The 17,371-nt window shown below is 34.9% G+C and overlaps 3 protein-coding genes across 3 annotated transcripts; 1 reads left to right on the forward strand and 2 right to left on the reverse strand.

Moving 5' to 3' along the window:
• Window positions 1-1,733: 1,733 nt before the first annotated feature.
• LOC115995631 (dynein light chain 4, axonemal-like) lies at window positions 1,734-4,060 on the reverse strand. Its single transcript, XM_031234728.1, has 2 exons — window positions 3,605-4,060; window positions 1,734-1,927 (listed from the first exon to the last, which is right to left on the reverse strand). Exons 1-2 carry the CDS (start codon window positions 4,013-4,015, stop codon window positions 1,772-1,774), a joined length of 567 nt encoding a protein of 188 aa, XP_031090588.1. The 5' UTR covers window positions 4,016-4,060; the 3' UTR covers window positions 1,734-1,771.
• Window positions 4,061-10,088: 6,028 nt separating this feature from the next.
• Window positions 10,089-11,932, forward strand: LOC115996412 (AAA-ATPase At3g28580-like). The gene has a single exon (XM_031235616.1). It carries the CDS (start codon window positions 10,265-10,267, stop codon window positions 11,750-11,752), a length of 1,488 nt encoding a protein of 495 aa, XP_031091476.1. The 5' UTR covers window positions 10,089-10,264; the 3' UTR covers window positions 11,753-11,932.
• Window positions 11,933-12,010: 78 nt separating this feature from the next.
• LOC115996411 (protein NUCLEAR FUSION DEFECTIVE 4-like) lies at window positions 12,011-14,781 on the reverse strand. The gene is made up of 2 exons (XM_031235615.1): window positions 14,261-14,781; window positions 12,011-13,349 (listed from the first exon to the last, which is right to left on the reverse strand). Exons 1-2 carry the CDS (start codon window positions 14,723-14,725, stop codon window positions 12,216-12,218), a joined length of 1,599 nt encoding a protein of 532 aa, XP_031091475.1. The 5' UTR covers window positions 14,726-14,781; the 3' UTR covers window positions 12,011-12,215.
• Between the last annotated feature and the right edge of the window lie 2,590 nt (window positions 14,782-17,371).

Genomic DNA, 17,371 nt, shown 5'->3' on the forward strand with positions numbered 1-17,371 from the left:
TTTGCTTGATAATTGTGTTCTTCCATATGTGTTTTTGTGGGTGCAAGTATGGCACAAAATAAAGTTTTTAAGAAATTTGAGAAATTATGCTATTATGAAAATCTTTAAGAAATAATTTTTGAGTAAAGGTTATATGAAAATTTTGATGAATGAACGATTTTGAATTGGATAAGTAATGCCTCTATATTGTATGTCTCAATTGACTTGGTGGAAAATTATGGAATATTGTAAGTATTATAACATGTTATATGGTGTGAGTTGTAAATGTATGTGTTATAAACTCTATTGTGGTTGAAGGAAATACGCTTCTATTTATTTTTGTAGTAAATGTTGGATACGTATGGAAATATCATAATATAATTATGACTTATGGAATTTGTAATCATATTATTGATGAAAGTGGTGAAAGGTGGAAGTTATGGCAATTTATATGGAAATAAATGATTATGGGATTATTTTGGAATGTTATGCAAAATCGTAAAACATGATAGATTGTTATTTTGGTTAAATTGAGAATGAAAATATTTTAATGGATTTAAAATGATTATGTGAATGAGAATAAGAATATCCTATGGGGTTATTATTGAATTATAAGCTCTAATGTGTTATGTGCAAAAATATTTTACAGGGTGGAGTAAGTCTTACCAGTCGTCGTGCTGACTTTGTTTCCACTCTTTAGTGTTTTTGCAGGAGATATTTAGCATGGCATTGGCATTAAAGTGAAACTTCTTAAATTATGTAAAGGTTGTAATTAAATCCATTAGAATTCATTGTTGTATTAGTAAGAATTTTTGGTAGTACGTTTAGCATGTGCGTTTGAGTATAAGAGATATACTTAAACGTGGCGTAACACCCCTTTTTCATTTTTGTTGTTAGTGTTGATGCTTTCGCTATTGTATAAAAAATTAAATTATACTCGTATTTTCGGTCGTGAAAAAAGTGGGTGTTATAATGGGAATACTTGATATGCCAAATTGAGGGAGAAGGTGAAATTACATGATATTTTAAATTTACTTATAAAAATTTATGTTAACTTCTAAATGCAGCATGGGACCTTTTTTTCACTTGTCCCGGACCTATATAACTATAGGAACAGCCTTGCGTTAAGGTTGACTTGAAAGTTTATCAAAATGGCTAAATGCAAAAGGGAACAAAAAAAAAAGTGGGGGGGTGGAGGGGGTGACAGTTGTGCATCAATTGTGGAAAGCTTGATAATTCAGAACTAAATGTGAGAGATTTATAATACTCAGATTCTCAGAAGACCAAAATGTAATTAAAAATAAAAAAATCAACTGAAGCGTATTGGATGTAAGAGAGCTCCCTTTTAAAAATTTAAATTAAATTTATATATTTGACAATTAACTACATCATTACTCACACAGTCACACTCTCAGTGACAACAAATTTCTCCAAACATTCCAAAAATATATATAATCCAGACATCTTATTAGTGAAAAATCCCTTATTATATAATTGTGTCTAAAGAGTAACTCCTAGAATCATGTTTGGTCTAACATGGTCAAATTTCCTAAATAGCATTAAATTTGCAATAGATCTAAAGGGAAAGAGGTAGGGCAATGTACTATGTACAACATAAATGCTTTTCTTGGTAAAATCAATTGTCAAAAATTAAAAATACTTTAAAATACTTTCTGCCCAACAAATTTCATCGATAGTATTACTAGTTTCAAGTGAAATTTATCCCTACAAAACATTTATATCATAGGATTCACTTTCAGCTGGTGTTTGATTATTTAACATAATATGAGTTTCAAGTTGGTCTCTTTATAGAGGTCTTGAACAAGAGTACATATAGCTTATGATCCATTGAGAAATATATGAAGCCACCTACAGAATGTGTCACAAATGACCCAAAACTGCTCCCTACTATACAGTGCCAGGCTGCTCCATATACCCCATCAAATTCCTGCAATAATTCCCAAACATTATCCATCAATCTCAACACAAATCTCAAAATCTGGAATCCAAATTCACAGCCCAAAACCCAAATTTAAAAGTTAAGGGTGGTGCAATCATTATTACATGGACCAGGTCCACACAATTATTATATGAACCATAAATAAAAAAATACATTTTTAATATACTAAAAATATATTATTTTTTTTTACATAAAGTATATTATTTTATAGTACATTATTTAAGTACTGAAAATACATTATTTTATATATACTATGAAATAATGTGCATTCAGTACAAAAATAATGTACTTTTAGTATAATAAAAATGTACCTTATATTTATGTTCCACACAGCTATGTGGACTATGGTCCAAACAATAATTTGCCAGGGTGGTGCATGTGTTTTTTAAGGTGTAAATCAACACTAGTATTGGAATGTATGCTTGGTCGTATTCAGTACTGTTAGCTTTAAGTACTAACAATACTTAATACAATTAGGCATATACTACATGATTGTATTAGATACAGTGATGTCAATTAGCACATTAAAATTTTTCTATATATATATATATAATTTATCATGCTAGTCGATATAGTAACTCAATCATTATACGGTGGATCATTATACATGTTACAAGATAGACCGCTAATACACATGATTACCTAAAAATGAACATTTATCTTCTTTTTTTTAATACTAAATATTCATGATAGTATACAAAATGTTATTTTTTTAATTTTATATGGAAGATTCATGATTACCTAAAAATTAACATTTATCAATTATCTACCGTATAATTTGTCATGGTAGCTCTTTATACCCAGTAGCATTCAAAGTGAATGATAAAGACATATATCTTAAAATTCTTTGATGTCTCATTCCTAAAATGAAAAGGTCAAGAGTATTTGACTATTTTCTTATTAGATATGATACTTTCAAGTTTCAAAATATGAGACAGTGAAATCTTTTTCATATATATAAAACTTATTACGTATGCAATCAACATTTCTCTCAATTTATAATAAAATACTCCGTAAGTATTATTGCAGACCAAAAGAATTTAAAATTTAATCCAATCTCCCTAGGCCTCATTTAACATGACCAATTCAATTAACAATGGTTGATTTAAATTTTTATATTAATTAAACTAATATTTTTTTTCAACAGAAATTTACCAACCACTATCCAAGGTGTGCACTAGAAAAATCACGTCTTGTCACCTTTATCGGTAAAGGACCACAAGGAAGTAAACTCACTTAGATTTTTTTTTTATAGTTGACCAACTCAAACTATGAAGGTTAATAGGTGGGTCGTCGTCCCACTAAAGATCGAACTTAAAAGCTTGTGATTACCACGTCAACCGTCTAACCACATAGTTGGGGTTGCCCCCGATTAAACTAATATTAACAAATATATAGAAATGACATTAATATTGTATTAAAACATAAATGATTAAATTTAAAAATTGTAAACCAATATTAAAGAAAAATAAGGAAAATAGAACAATTTAACATGTTTATGGCTCTCTTATATGAGAGGTCAGATGTTCAAACCTCAGTGAGAGTATTGACTTTTTGTGCTCTAATAGATTGAAAGAGTATGTATGAACAGATATTACATTGTAACATAGTCACTAGTACCAGGAAAAAAAAAACATATGTTTAAGGTAGGATTGGATTACGTACCTTTTTGAGGGTGAGAGCAAGGGCCTTAGGAGTGATGTTTTGCAAGGTATGATATGCCTTTGTGGCAAAATTGAGAGCATGAATCTGCATAAATGGAGGCATGTCCACTGACACAACCTTCGCATTATTATTAGGGTTAGGGTTGTGATGAGAGAAGAGATGAGTCATCAACTCAATCTCACACTTTTCCTTCTTCTTGCTTTCATCACTGCTCTTCTGCTGCGTTGCTTTGCGCTGGCTCTTTGATTTGCCCAAAGCTACTGAGTGGATAACAGTTGAAGGTGGGTGCAGCAAATGAGTTGCAGAGAGGGATTTATTGTGTTCGGAGACGGTACGGATGATGGTGGGATCTGGGGGTGGTGCGCGGCGGTGCTTGGCGCCGGCGCCGGCGGAGGATTTGGTTTGGTGCATTGAATGAATGTTGAGTGTGGGATCCAATAATGCACCGAAGTTGCGCCTGTAGTGAGAGGTAATCTCTTCCATATTGCTTCAGTTATACTGCTGTGTTGGGCATTATATATATATAGTTAATACCTAATTTGGTATAAATGATTTGGATGATTTACTAAACCCTTAATGCCTTCATAACTCTCATAATCTTTCCATGACATGGTCAGGACCGGCCCTACATAGTACTATCCTATTTAAAATCAATTTGAGATAAGTAAGTGAATGTTAACCATTTAACTATATTCTTTTATGATAGGTCATAATGTCAAGTTTCGAATCAAACATGGGTTGAACTCAGTCGACCTGACAGTTGCACAGCAGATATCATAAAAGGGACATTCTATTTTTTTCACACTCCATAGATAGAGCATATAAAAATATTTCAAGTCCAAATATCATGCATTTTTATCATTTTGCTCACAGTTTACGCACAGAAATTAAACTTACAAACTTAGGGTGTGTTGGAAAGCATGAAAATGTTTTCTGGAAAATGAGTTATTTTTCAGAAAATGAGTTCATTTTCCGTGTGTTTGGTTCATTTTTCGGAAAATGAATGGAAAATGAGTAGAAATATATAATTATATATTTTTATTATTTTATTTAAAATATAAAAATATATAAACTAATAATATTTATTTTAAATTAATTAATTAATTAAAAATATTTATTTAAAAAAAAAAAAAAAAAAAAAGGGACGGCGGCTGCCCGGTTTCCGGCGGAAACCAGTTCGCCGACTGAGGAGGGACCGCTTGTTCCGTCCCTCCTCGCTGTGGAGCCTTGTTCCCATTTCCGAAAAACGACTTCCGGATTTTTTGTCCGGAAGTTGTTTTCCGGAATTTTGCATTGATTTTCCGTGGTCAACGGAAAATGTTTTCCGTTGACCAGTTTTCCTGTTGTTGCCAAACACACGAAACCCAAAAAATGATTTTCGAAAATCATTTTCCGGGCTTCCAAACACACCCTTAGTAGAAATTTTTCAAATTTGAAAATTCTTTTGTTAGAATATCAAGAATATAAATTAATTTTAAATTGAGACAAAAACAAATACACCGTACATTATTAAGCCGTTTGGTAGATTTTGAATTTTTGGAGCTATGAATTTGACTGAGTGCATGTGCACTGTGCAGCCAAAGACAATGGGAGACCTCCGTGGACAAAGACTTCAAATTTTCCTCAATCCAACTACATTGTGTTTGCAAAAATAATATTTCTTTTTCAAGATTCATTTGTATTTTAGTTTTCATGATTTTAACTATGTGAAATCATGAATTCTATAAAATACATGCATTGTTTTATCAACATATAATTTGTTAGAACAACTTCAAGAGTTTGGTTTTTTCTTAGATGTGTTTTTAGAGCCAAATAATTAAGAAAGGGAGAGAATAGAGAAGAAAAAATGAAAAGTTTTTTTTAAAAAAAAAGTTTATGTGCTTTTTATGTGCCCAGTCGGCATCAAGTGCACCCAACGCTCACAGTGAGAAAGCTTTGTTTTTTAACTTCCCGAGTTACCGGGAGTTCCATAAAAAAAAAAATAAATAAATAAAAACTTTTGCAATAATAATTTTTGTTCTCTCTTCTCTCACATCTCTCCTCCATATAAAAAAAAATCTTTTAAAAAATGAATAACAACACCAATGAAAATGATATTTTAATTAGATTTAACTTATTAATAATGACACATTTGTTTTTATATATTTATTTTCAAATAGTTTTGGCACCTCAGGGAGGCAGGGGCCAACCTCATATCTTTGCACTATTTTGTTTTACATGTAAGGAGGTGACAGAGTTATTGTCATTTTTAGTCTTTGATTATTATTAATTTTTTATTTTAATGTTTAACTATTAATTTTATTAAATTTAAGGCATAAATATACTTTTATTACCGTATTTAGTCGTGTTGACCAAATTCGTGGCAACTTCTCATCGAAAAATGTAAGATGAATCATTCTAAATACACAATACTGTATTAAAATGTGTCCTTATAACCACTTTGGATGAGAGAAAATTTATATTTTCAAACAAGTGATTACCCTAGATATATGGCAGATAAAACCAAATGTGGCAACTAATTAAAAGCATATTTATGCGCCAAATGGTGACAAAAATAATAATTGAGGTTTTGTGGAGTGTTTGGTAGGGGGGAATTGCAATTCATTTCCCACTTAATTTCAACATTTCCCACTTAATTTCAAGTAGTGAAAATTTCTGAGTTTGGTTGGGAGGAATGACAATTCCTCAAATTTGAGTAATTGCAAATCTAACCTCATCCTAGGAATTGCAATTCTATAATACATGAGAAAAATGTTTGGAGTATGAAGACCAAATTGCCCTCCCTAATAATATTACATCTTTCCCTAAGATTGCAATTACATAGGCATTTTGGTCTTTATAAATTATACTACTTATTCTCTTTCAATTCTTGTATATACTCAAGTACTCAACACCATAATTGAAATTTCTTGTAATTCTATTCATGTCTACCAGACAATATAATTTGAATTCTTACTTTACTCTCACATTTTTTCTTTTTCTCTCTAATTCTCTCCTCGCAACTAAACAGCCTAAAAGAGTATCCAATATAGTGGATATGAGGTGGGTATACACTAAAAAAGAGTTCTATTACATGAACTCTTATTTTATACTCCCTCACTTTTACTTTTACTTCATAACGTGATAAAATACTATAGGTTATCTTTATTGGTCTCAAGAAAAATATCAACATCAAACTTTTGTGTGAGAAAATAAAAATATAGAGTCCGTAAAACTTGGGAGTTCAAGTAATATTTTCCACTAAAAAAGAGTAAAAAGACAGAAAAGTGTGCATAGGATTCTTGAAGAAAGTTTGTTGGGTTTGACCAGCAGGAAAAGACATTGAAAGAAGAAGCACAGAAGTACGTATATAAAACCAAAAGCTTCAGTCATCTTCCCACCATTGAAGAACATGTGGTAGCTGTCCGATCCAACTTCCTTGTCATTCTCCATCCTCTTTTGTCAATAATACTAAGGACATTTCTTCTTGGCTTTCACCCAACTTTGTACGTGCATAAATAACAACGTCAATATCCACTAAAAATGAACAAAACAATAGAATTAATTAATATCCACTAAAAATCTATTACATAAGATTGGCAAGTTGAGGGTGCCGTGAAGGCGTCAACTGGCTATAAGCCTCACCTCACTCAATAACAATAACAATAATTTTAGGAAAATACATCAAATTAGCCCTCTAAATCTAACATAATAGTGCAATTTGTAATTAAATCCTTTAAGTGAAAACAACTCTAGTTAACCCCCTTAAACTTACAAAAAAAAAAAGTGAAATTAATTCTTTTAACCCATGTTATCGCTGATTTGGCGCCCAAATATTCTCCTAATATGTTCCTGTCATTGACTCCGTGCACAAAAGATTCATATCTACACTTTTGTCAAATTGGGCTAGCTTGTCAAATCCCCACCTTACCATTAGATTTATGACTTTAGGTCAGGTGATCTACCACTTGAGCTAGTCCCGAGACATTGTATATGACTTTCCTATGTGGTTGCGATTTAGAACAATGAGTTGGAAAACTTTAAATAAATATTTTAAAATATAAAATTTAAATATGATTTGTTATATATATATATATATATATATATATATATATATATATATATATATATATCAATATTTATTTTAATTCGCTAATTGAAGATATAATTTCTTTAAAAAAAAAAAAAAAAAAAGCAATCCTAGTTGTCTTGACAATTATGGTTGCCAAAACAGGTCCAGATCTGGACCATTGCAACGAAGGCAACCGGCCATGGCCATTTTCTGTAGGTCCGATTGAACCATGAAGGTGGCCATGGATGGCCACCAAGTACCAACCATGGTCACCTTCGTTAATTTTAATCTAGTTCGAATTTCACCCATTTGAAACAACAACAACAATAATTATTATTATTATTATTTTAAGACAACCATAGATATCCGATGGGGAAGAAGGCAATCATCAGTTGTCTTCTAAGACACCCAGTGGTTGTCTACACACACACACGAATGACTGGCTAAATAGATTAAAATAAAATTTAATTATACCTTCGTTTTAAAATGATTAATTAATACTTTTTTTTTTACTTACAAAACCTAATTACGTTATTTTATCCGCTAAAAAACCTACTTTAACACTCTTTTCGCAACTTAATTATTCAATTTTTCTAACATCATAAAAAGCACATTATTAACAGTCCCACAAAACCGACCATTGAGATTTGCCATTTTCCGGATATATAGATTGTAGATACTTCTTAGCATCAAAGTTGGACCCAATCCACGTAATCCTAACCAATGGAACAAACTTAGAAATAAAGACTTTCTCAAAAAAAAAAAAAAAAAAAAAGAAATAAAGACAACATGAAATTGGGGCATCACAGACAACTTTATGCCTCAGCTTCCTCAACTTATAGTTCGAAACGTGGTTTATAGGTTGTGAATGAAGAGTAGGATCACACCTGCAGATGACAACTCATAATTAATAAAGGCTGCTGCAAGGACTTCGTGCTGCAGAACTCATAAACAAAGGACAGAAAGAAAGATCAAATAAATAAAATAAAAATATAAACCAAGAGAGAGAATAATGAATGACCTAATGACCTAACCCCATGTTCATGAACAAATGACCAAAAAAAATTGAATAAAATGGTTTGATCTGAATTAAAAATACATGATACCATTGTAGTAAAGGTAGACATTCTGGGTAAAATGCCATCCACCGCCTAAGCAATCTCATGATTGAAAATATAGATTATGGACAAACCATAGCTATAGAAAATAAATTATCAACGACTATAATTAAAAATTAACACCCTAAATTTATACGCCTAATCAGCAATCCAAATCCCCTAGGATATAATATTTACAATTTAGATTTAGAATTTAGTTTTTTCAATGATTTTTAAAAATTTAGTTGTTATATATTGCAATATTGCATATTTAAGTGTTCAAGTTTACAAAGTGAAACTGACAATAATTACGAATATGTCAATGTATTTTTTTAAAAATATGATCTAATCAATTTTTACAAATGTAAACCTATTCAATTTGTACAGAGGTAAAACATAGATTAGTTCTTAGTTTTCCCCCGTGGTGTGTTTTCATGAGACCCTGAACATATATATAAAGTTGAGATTGGTTCCTATGCAGACAAAGCTTCCTGTGCAGATCTACACCACCATGTGTCCATAAATGTACCAGGGTGTAGTGCATTTTTATGGTGCATTTGCACATTTCATCTAGTGTATTTCTAAACACATGATAATGCATTTGTGCATATTTAGTGGTGCAGATCTAGATCCAATATATATATATATATATATATATATATATATATATATATGGGTAGAGTAAGAGGGGGGGTGGAGGGGGGCCATTGCCTCCAATGCCCCATCCCCTATATATAAAGTAAAGGGTGGTGCCCGTAAGGGCAGCCTGAGTGGCAAGACCAAGACGCTCGCGGCCGTGAGGTCCTGAGTTCGAAACCGTCGCTATGGGCAACCTAGGCTGGTTAACCTCCTTGTGGTCCGAGCCGGTCAGCTATGGGCAACCTAGGCTGGTTAACCTCCTTGTGGTCCTTTGCCGGCTAGGATCACAGGGCGAGAGTTTACTCACATACTCGGAAGAGGAGTGGGGTTTGCCTCGATAAACCTAAAGTAAAGGGTGGTGGTGGAGGAGGGGCAACTACCCCACTCCTTCCCCACTAAGTTTAAGAGGTGAGGGTGGAGGGGGCAACTACCTCGCCCACCTCCCCTATATATATATATATAGAGTAATGGGAAGGGGTGGTGACTACCCCCACCCCCTTCCCCTATATATAGTAAGAGGAGGGGGTGGAGGGGGGCGGCTGCCCCATTTGTCCGCATTTCCGTCCACCCCTATGACATCAGTCTCATTACGTAAATATAAAGAATTTATGTGGATGTAAATGCAAGTCACTATGGCATTTGCACCGTCATTTCCTCATTCTTTTTCCATACAACAAAGAAGAAAGTGCAAATTACCCATTAAAGTCCACAATGCTGACCAAAAAGTAGCTCTGCACTGTTGTTGGAAACCTGTCAGCATCAAAACCAGAAGCAAAACTAAATATGAATTCCTCCATCCACATCACAAAATAAAGTGGGCTTCAATTCATTCATTCATTTATCTATGAGGGTAGAGTCAGAGAGATAGTAAACATGATAGCGGCGATGGCGATGCTGCAGAGCTGGGGAAGCGCTGGCACCGCGATCGCCAGCTTCCTCTTCGTGTGGGATATGATTAGGAGACACCTCCCGCCAGAGCTGCTTCGCGTCCTGGAAAGATGGACGCGCAAGCTCAGGGTCGTTTTCAATCCATACGTTCAAATCTCGATCAGCGAGTACATGAACAGGAATCTGAAGCCTCATGATGCATATGCAGCAGTGGAGGCTTATCTCAGTGTCAATTCAGTGAAAGAAGCCAAGAGACTGAAAGCTGAGATGATTACTGGTGCAGACAAGCTGGTGTTGAGCATGGATGAGAACGAGAAGGTTAATGATGAGTTCCACGGGGCGAAAGTGCAGTGGATTTCTGGGAAACTTGAGGCGCGTCAAAGGGAACACTATCCCGAGGTAGATAAGAGATATTACAAGCTAATTTTCCATAAGAAACATCGGGAGATGATCACAGGGCCTTACTTGGACCATGTAGTAAGGACGGGGAAAGAGATTCAAACACGATACAAGAAGCAAAAGCTTTACACAAATAGCCACAGCAAGACTACGTGGAGCCATATCGTGTTTGATCATCCAGCTAGCTTCGAGAAGCTGGCAATGGATCGAGAGAGAAAGCAGGAGATTGTGGAAGATTTGATTACTTTCAGGGAGGGCAGGGAGTTTTATGAAAGAATTGGCAAAGCATGGAAGCGGGGCTATCTACTGTATGGCCCCCCAGGAACTGGGAAATCGACTATGATTGCTTCAATGGCAAACTTACTGAATTATGATATCTATGATCTCGAGCTAACTTCTGTGCGGGACAACACAGATCTGAGGAGGCTATTGGCAGAGACAACTAGTAAATCAATAATCGTGATTGAGGACATTGACTGCTCGCTTGATCTTACTGGTAAAAGAAAGAAAATTTTAGAGAAGAAAACAGAAGGAGGCACTGAAAAGAGCAAGAAAGAAGCGCTCTCCAAAGACACTGAAGACGGTTCAAGCAGAGTCACTCTTTCAGGACTACTGAATTTCATAGATGGTCTATGGTCTGCCTGCAGTGGAGAGAGAATAATTGTGTTCACTACTAACTATGTTCATAAGCTGGATCCAGCTCTAACAAGAAGGGGAAGAATGGACAAACATATCGAGCTATCTTATTGTAGTTTTGAGGGATTTAAAGTGCTCGCAAGGAACTACCTGGGATTGGAATCACATCCCTTGTTTGAATCAATCAGGTTGTTAATGAAAGAGACAAGGATCACACCTGCAGACGTTGCGGAGAACCTCATGCCCAAATCGCGCAAGGAAGTTGCAGAGAGATGCCTCCGGAATCTGGTTCAAACTCTTGAACGAGCCAAAGAAAAACAGAGATCAGACAAAGGCAAAGAAGAATTAGAAGACAATGAGCCAATAACGGAAGACAAGTTGGAAGAAAAACAAGAAACTAGAAATGCAGATGAAACAATTGAGTTGAATGCTGTGTAAAATAGATCTCACCATGTCTGTTTGCCTTGAGAACCGGAATAAAATTCTCCAAGCAGAATATCAAATGCCTTTGAGCCCATAACTATTTTCTGGAAAGGTTATTTGATTGCCTGACTTGATATTCAGTAGAGTACAATTTTCTTTAAAGCTGATTGGCAAAAATATTAAGCTTGTTTATTACTTTCTTTTCCAATTAAAATGCAATGTATCCACATCCTCCTCAAGTTTTCAACCACACCTGGGTGGAGGGTTTTCCAGTGAAAAAGTAAAATCGGATATATATTTCTTCTGAAATTCATTTGTTTGTGACAAACATTATCAACAGGCAACAGCCCATGAACTTGTGATGTAGCAATTATTGTACCACAAGCCCAAGCATAACACACATAAATAAACTGATACTCGATACATAGTACAAATGTCTTATAACCTCTTTCAAGTGTTGTGGAGCATTCTGTAATGCTCATCTCAGCAATGCTTGGGAGTAAAACCTTCTTGTCCTGATTAACAATGCCAAAGCAACTAGACAACCAAACAGGCTTACTGATGCCAATATAAAATAGGATAACATGAAGCATTTGGTCCCATAGCAAGAATTCACAGTTCCTGATGCCTCTTTATCATATATATAGCCAATTACTCTAACAGACAGTATATATGACCCAACAGGACTGGCTATGGAGATTGTATTGAATATAGTACCCATATGCAGAACTCCGAATATCTCTTTGGTTATGGTAGGCATCAATGACCATTGTGAACCATAGCAAATGCCAACTACTAGGGAACCCACGTATAAATTTCCAGGGAAACCAGCGGCAATGGTGATATGGCCAGCAGTCATGGCTGCTAGTGTGAGAGCGATAAAAACTGGCCTTGGGCAACCTCTTCTGAGCAGAAAAATGTCCGAGAGATATCCTGCTCCAAGACGACCAAGAAAATTCCAAATACTCCATAGTGAAACCAATGTACTTCTCTGCAGTGTTGTGTAGCCAAGTGATTCTCCTATCTGGCTGATGTTATTTATTGTGGCAAGTCCTGAGCCCATTCCACATATCATAGCAACAAACAACAGCCAGAAGTTGATAGTGCACATGGCTTGCAATGGATTAATTTCCTCTACAGCCTGTGGCATAGAGCTGCCCTTGCGTTTTATTGTATCGGTGGGCACTTCTTTAACATCCATGAAATCTCCTGCTGCCAATTTCTCAGGGTCATTTAACAATGGCGTTGTTGCATTAGTTGTACTCCATGAGCTTTCTTTTTGGGCTTTGACGGCAATGCCAAAAGGTGAAAAGAGTAGAACAAGGAGCACTACAAATGTAAGAATTAGTACCCATTGCGGGAAGATGAAGATGTCCTCCAAGAGCCTTAAAGACAGAAGATATGTTGCAACAACCAATGAAATAATCAAGAACTTATTCAAATGTTTCTCATCATTGCCAGGAGGTGTCTGATGGACTCTCACCAAGCACATGAGCACAAGGGTCGTTAGAGTTGGCAATAATGAAAGCATCAAAATAAATGCGCTTGGGTTGTTGTTGAATAATGTCTGAGACACTTGTATTAGTATTGCTCCACTCAAGCCAAGAAAGCCCTGGCCAAGAAAAGAGCATAGAAGATATTATAGTTCACTTATCATTTCTCATTTTTCTTCAAGTAGTTATAAATAATGAATGGAAAATTACTACAGTAATTGGCAACAAGAAGTACAATAATCAAATCGGCTACATTTTCATGTCTCTCCATTTTGAAGCCAATGAGCATGGTAAGAGCAGGAATTTAAGTATAGAAAGCCAAAACTCTATGCACCTGGACAGGAAAGCAGCAACTATACAAAGTACTGTTCTTACCTAAGCCATAATGAAATGTCACTTTTAAAAACAAGCATTTCTTATCAGAAGCAAACAATCATTCAAAAGTTTGCTTCTCTTGTATTCAATTAACCTAAACATTGGATTCTTCCTACTGGCTGCATAAATGACCCGGCTTTATGGCAACCATAATCTGAATGAATATCTGATTAAGCTAATGACTCAGCTTGATGTTCCACCTCTTCCACTCAGTTACGTCTCTTAAAGTATACTTTTTTTCCCCATAAACAGCCTAAAGTGGGCAAACTTATTTTAAGAAGATGCTTAATCCTATCATACTTTAGTTTATTAGAAAATAGGACCAACTAAGATTCAATTTTATAAATGGATTTTTAGCTCAAAACAGGACAACCACTTTGGAAGATTTTCAACCAGGAAAAATATGGTCATTTAATTTAAACCACAGAAAACAACCAAACAATACTCATGAATCATGACTAGCAATAATAGTTAAATCGAATTAAATTCACCGAGAAAAATCAAAAAATAAATAAATAAATAAATTGTTATTGAGCATATATAAAATATAACATAAATATACAATCCAAAGTATAGTTTCTAATCTTCACCCAATAAAAAACAAATTAGCTTAGGCTTGCTTCAATTATTGTGAAAATTGGGAATTGTTTTATACCTTCATGATTCCTACGACGGTGCCGCTATACTCCGGGAAATTCTGAACAACCGTAACAACATTTGCCGTATTGAAAAATGTCTGCGCATGAGCGGCGATGAACATGAAGAGGGACATAACCGGCACGGGCGGGCGGGGGATGGTGCCGACGACGGCGAGCCATATGAAGAAATAGCCAAGGAAGCACTGGATGGCTCCGGCGAGGTGGACCAACCAGGGACCTCTGCGGGGGGAGGTGGAATTGCAGACGGCGGAGTAGAGGAGGCCGGAGAGAATGCCGGCGTTGGCGCCGATGTCCTTGAAGACGGATACGGTGTCAAGGGTGGATTGATCGTATTCCTGGGAGGATTTGAGGACAGGCGAGTAGATACCGAAGGCGTAGGATGCGCCGCAGCTGCACTGAATCCATATGCTCGCCACCGCCGCTATCCATTTGCCGCTGCTGCTGCGGAGGCGCTCCTCCATTTTCGCCGGAACTGACCAACCTTCCCGTTTTTTTTTTTTCGTCTCTTCTATTGCAGATTTGCAGTTTAAAAACGGAATGCTCAAAAAAAAAAACGGAATGCTCAAACAACCGTACTTATCTTTTCCAAAAAAAAAAAAAAACTTATTTACTCCGTAATCATTATTGCGTGGATCATAATTATATGGAGCTCGATTCAAAAACATATAAAATGTTTTATTTTAACTCATATAATACATTATTATAATCTATAAATACATTATACATTATTCTAATTCATAAAGTACATTATTTTACCTTAAAAATTTCTTTATTCTCGCACATAAAGTAAATTATTTCAACTTATAAAATATTTCATCCTACTCTAAAATATTTATTATTATAACACGCATGTAAAATAAGATTTTATTTTTATTTTAAATCGTAATCTACACAACTACGTGGACCACCATCCACACAATAACTATTGCAATATGTTGCTTTTCAGTTTTCGTTACGAGGACTATTGTGTGGTTTAGTTTGGTTTTATTTTATTTTATTTATAATAATTTATCACTTCCAATCGTTATTATAATCTTTGTCCAATTGTAGTTTTAAAATTATTTTAATATTTTATTTATAACCGAATTCGTGATGCACGTTTTATCTGATCTCATCTAGCACTCTGCCTGATTCAATTATTTTAGACACAACTGACAAAGAAGGTTGATCTTATGTTGAGCTGGGAAGATCTTTGACTTATTTAAAACTAATAATAATAATAATTCTAATATTTATATATTTTAGAGTTAATTCCACCGGATGTCCCTTGTCTTTGGTAGCGATTCCAAATTTAGTCCCAGACTATTATTTTTGTCATTTAACATCCCAGACTTTCATTTTTTGGACACTTTTAGTCCTTCTGGTGATTTTTTTTGATAAAATTCTATTTTTAGCAAGGGTATTATTGTCTCTTCATATATTTTTTTTTATTTTGCCAGTTTTCTATCGGTTCATGACTCTTTAAAAAAAAAAAAATAGTTAGCTAGTTCTCTTCATGATTTCACCATCCTCGTTTGTACGTATTCCTCCTTCACCCGCCTTCGCCATTGGTTTCACCTTCCTTTCACCACTGGCTTCACCTTTCTTCGCCTTCCTTTCACCACCGACTTCACCTTTCTTCGCCGTCGTTTTCACGAGCAGCACTGCCAAAACAAAAATCAAAGAGAGTTCTACCTTAACGCACATGAGACATTTGATCGCTCCAAGCATTTGAAACAAACATCGTCTGAAATGTATGTACCAACCAAAAACATCTACATACAAAGCTACTGTAGTGAGAAAATATGAATGGTGTTCTACCAGACTTACCCTGGCCATGTTAAATGAAGGAAATCTTGAAAATGCTTTTGATAAGACATCATCATTCACCTCATTTCCAAGATCATCACCACAAATTAGGCGATGATCGTATGAAAAACACAATAATATAGTGAGATCACAGAACATATTTTCATAATCCAAAGTGAAAATGGTGAGGGAAGGTGAAACCGGCGACGAAGGCTGGTGAAGGAGGAATACAAACGAGGATGGTGAAGGAGAAAGACAAACGAGGAAGTCGACCGCGAAGGCTTGATTTGTCCATTTGGAAATTTTGGGGAGGCTTGGATTAACGTTTCAAGAAGAGAACCCGCTAACTAATTTTTATTTTTTTTTAAAGAAAGTGAACCGGTAGAAAATTGACAAAATAAAAAATATATATATGAAGAGACAATAATATCCTTGCTAAAAATAAGATCTTATCAAAAAACTCATGGAAAGAACCAAAAGTGTCCAAAAAATGAAAGTCTGGGATGTTAAATGACAAAAATAATAGTCTGGGACTAAATTTGGAATCGTCACCAAAGACAAGGGACCTTCGGTGGAATTAACTCTATATTTTATTAGGATATTTGCAATGACAAATAAAAGAAATTAAACTTTTCTATCCTCAAGTTATAAAATAATTACAGATTCAGTTATTGTATTACAAATATCACTGTTTTTTTTCAAAAGGATATGGTTGATATGATTAATTTTATAATGTATGGTCAGTGAAATATCCTCCCAGTCTAACGGTTCTCGAGACCTGAAAAAATAAAGACCAATATATGTGTCTTATATAAGTGGGTTAAGGGACACATGTTGGGATTTCGACATGCCTTACACATGCAAAGCGTGGGTTCGTCGGTCAGGGAGGTTGTGCTAAGTGTCTTGAGAAGACTAAGAAGATAATGGGGTGTGACTTGACTACTTCTTCAGTCTGGGGAGCACGCCCAATAGGTTTGAGGGATGAAATTCTCAGTATGCGGATCTCTAGTGACTAGTACTACTTTCCCCGTAAAATGTGACCGGGTGATCGGAAAACGTTCCATTTGAAGAGCATAAAAGCTGTTTAGATTGAAATGAATATTCAATTTCTTTTAATGAGAACCATTTCATAAATAGGAGAGAACTTTACATAATAAGATAACAAAGGAATTTCCGCCATTAAGTTGTTACAAAGCAGAGATGACACCACACATACATACTATAATTCACTTGTCTTATTACAAAGTAGATTACAGAGACTAACCAAACCACATAATTAATCCTTAATTTTTCACCTACAAACTACGTACACAACAGTC

The sequence above is a fragment of the Ipomoea triloba genome, chromosome 11, assembly GCF_003576645.1.
Source record: "Ipomoea triloba cultivar NCNSP0323 chromosome 11, ASM357664v1".
NCBI classification, from domain to species: Eukaryota; Viridiplantae; Streptophyta; class Magnoliopsida; order Solanales; family Convolvulaceae; genus Ipomoea; species Ipomoea triloba.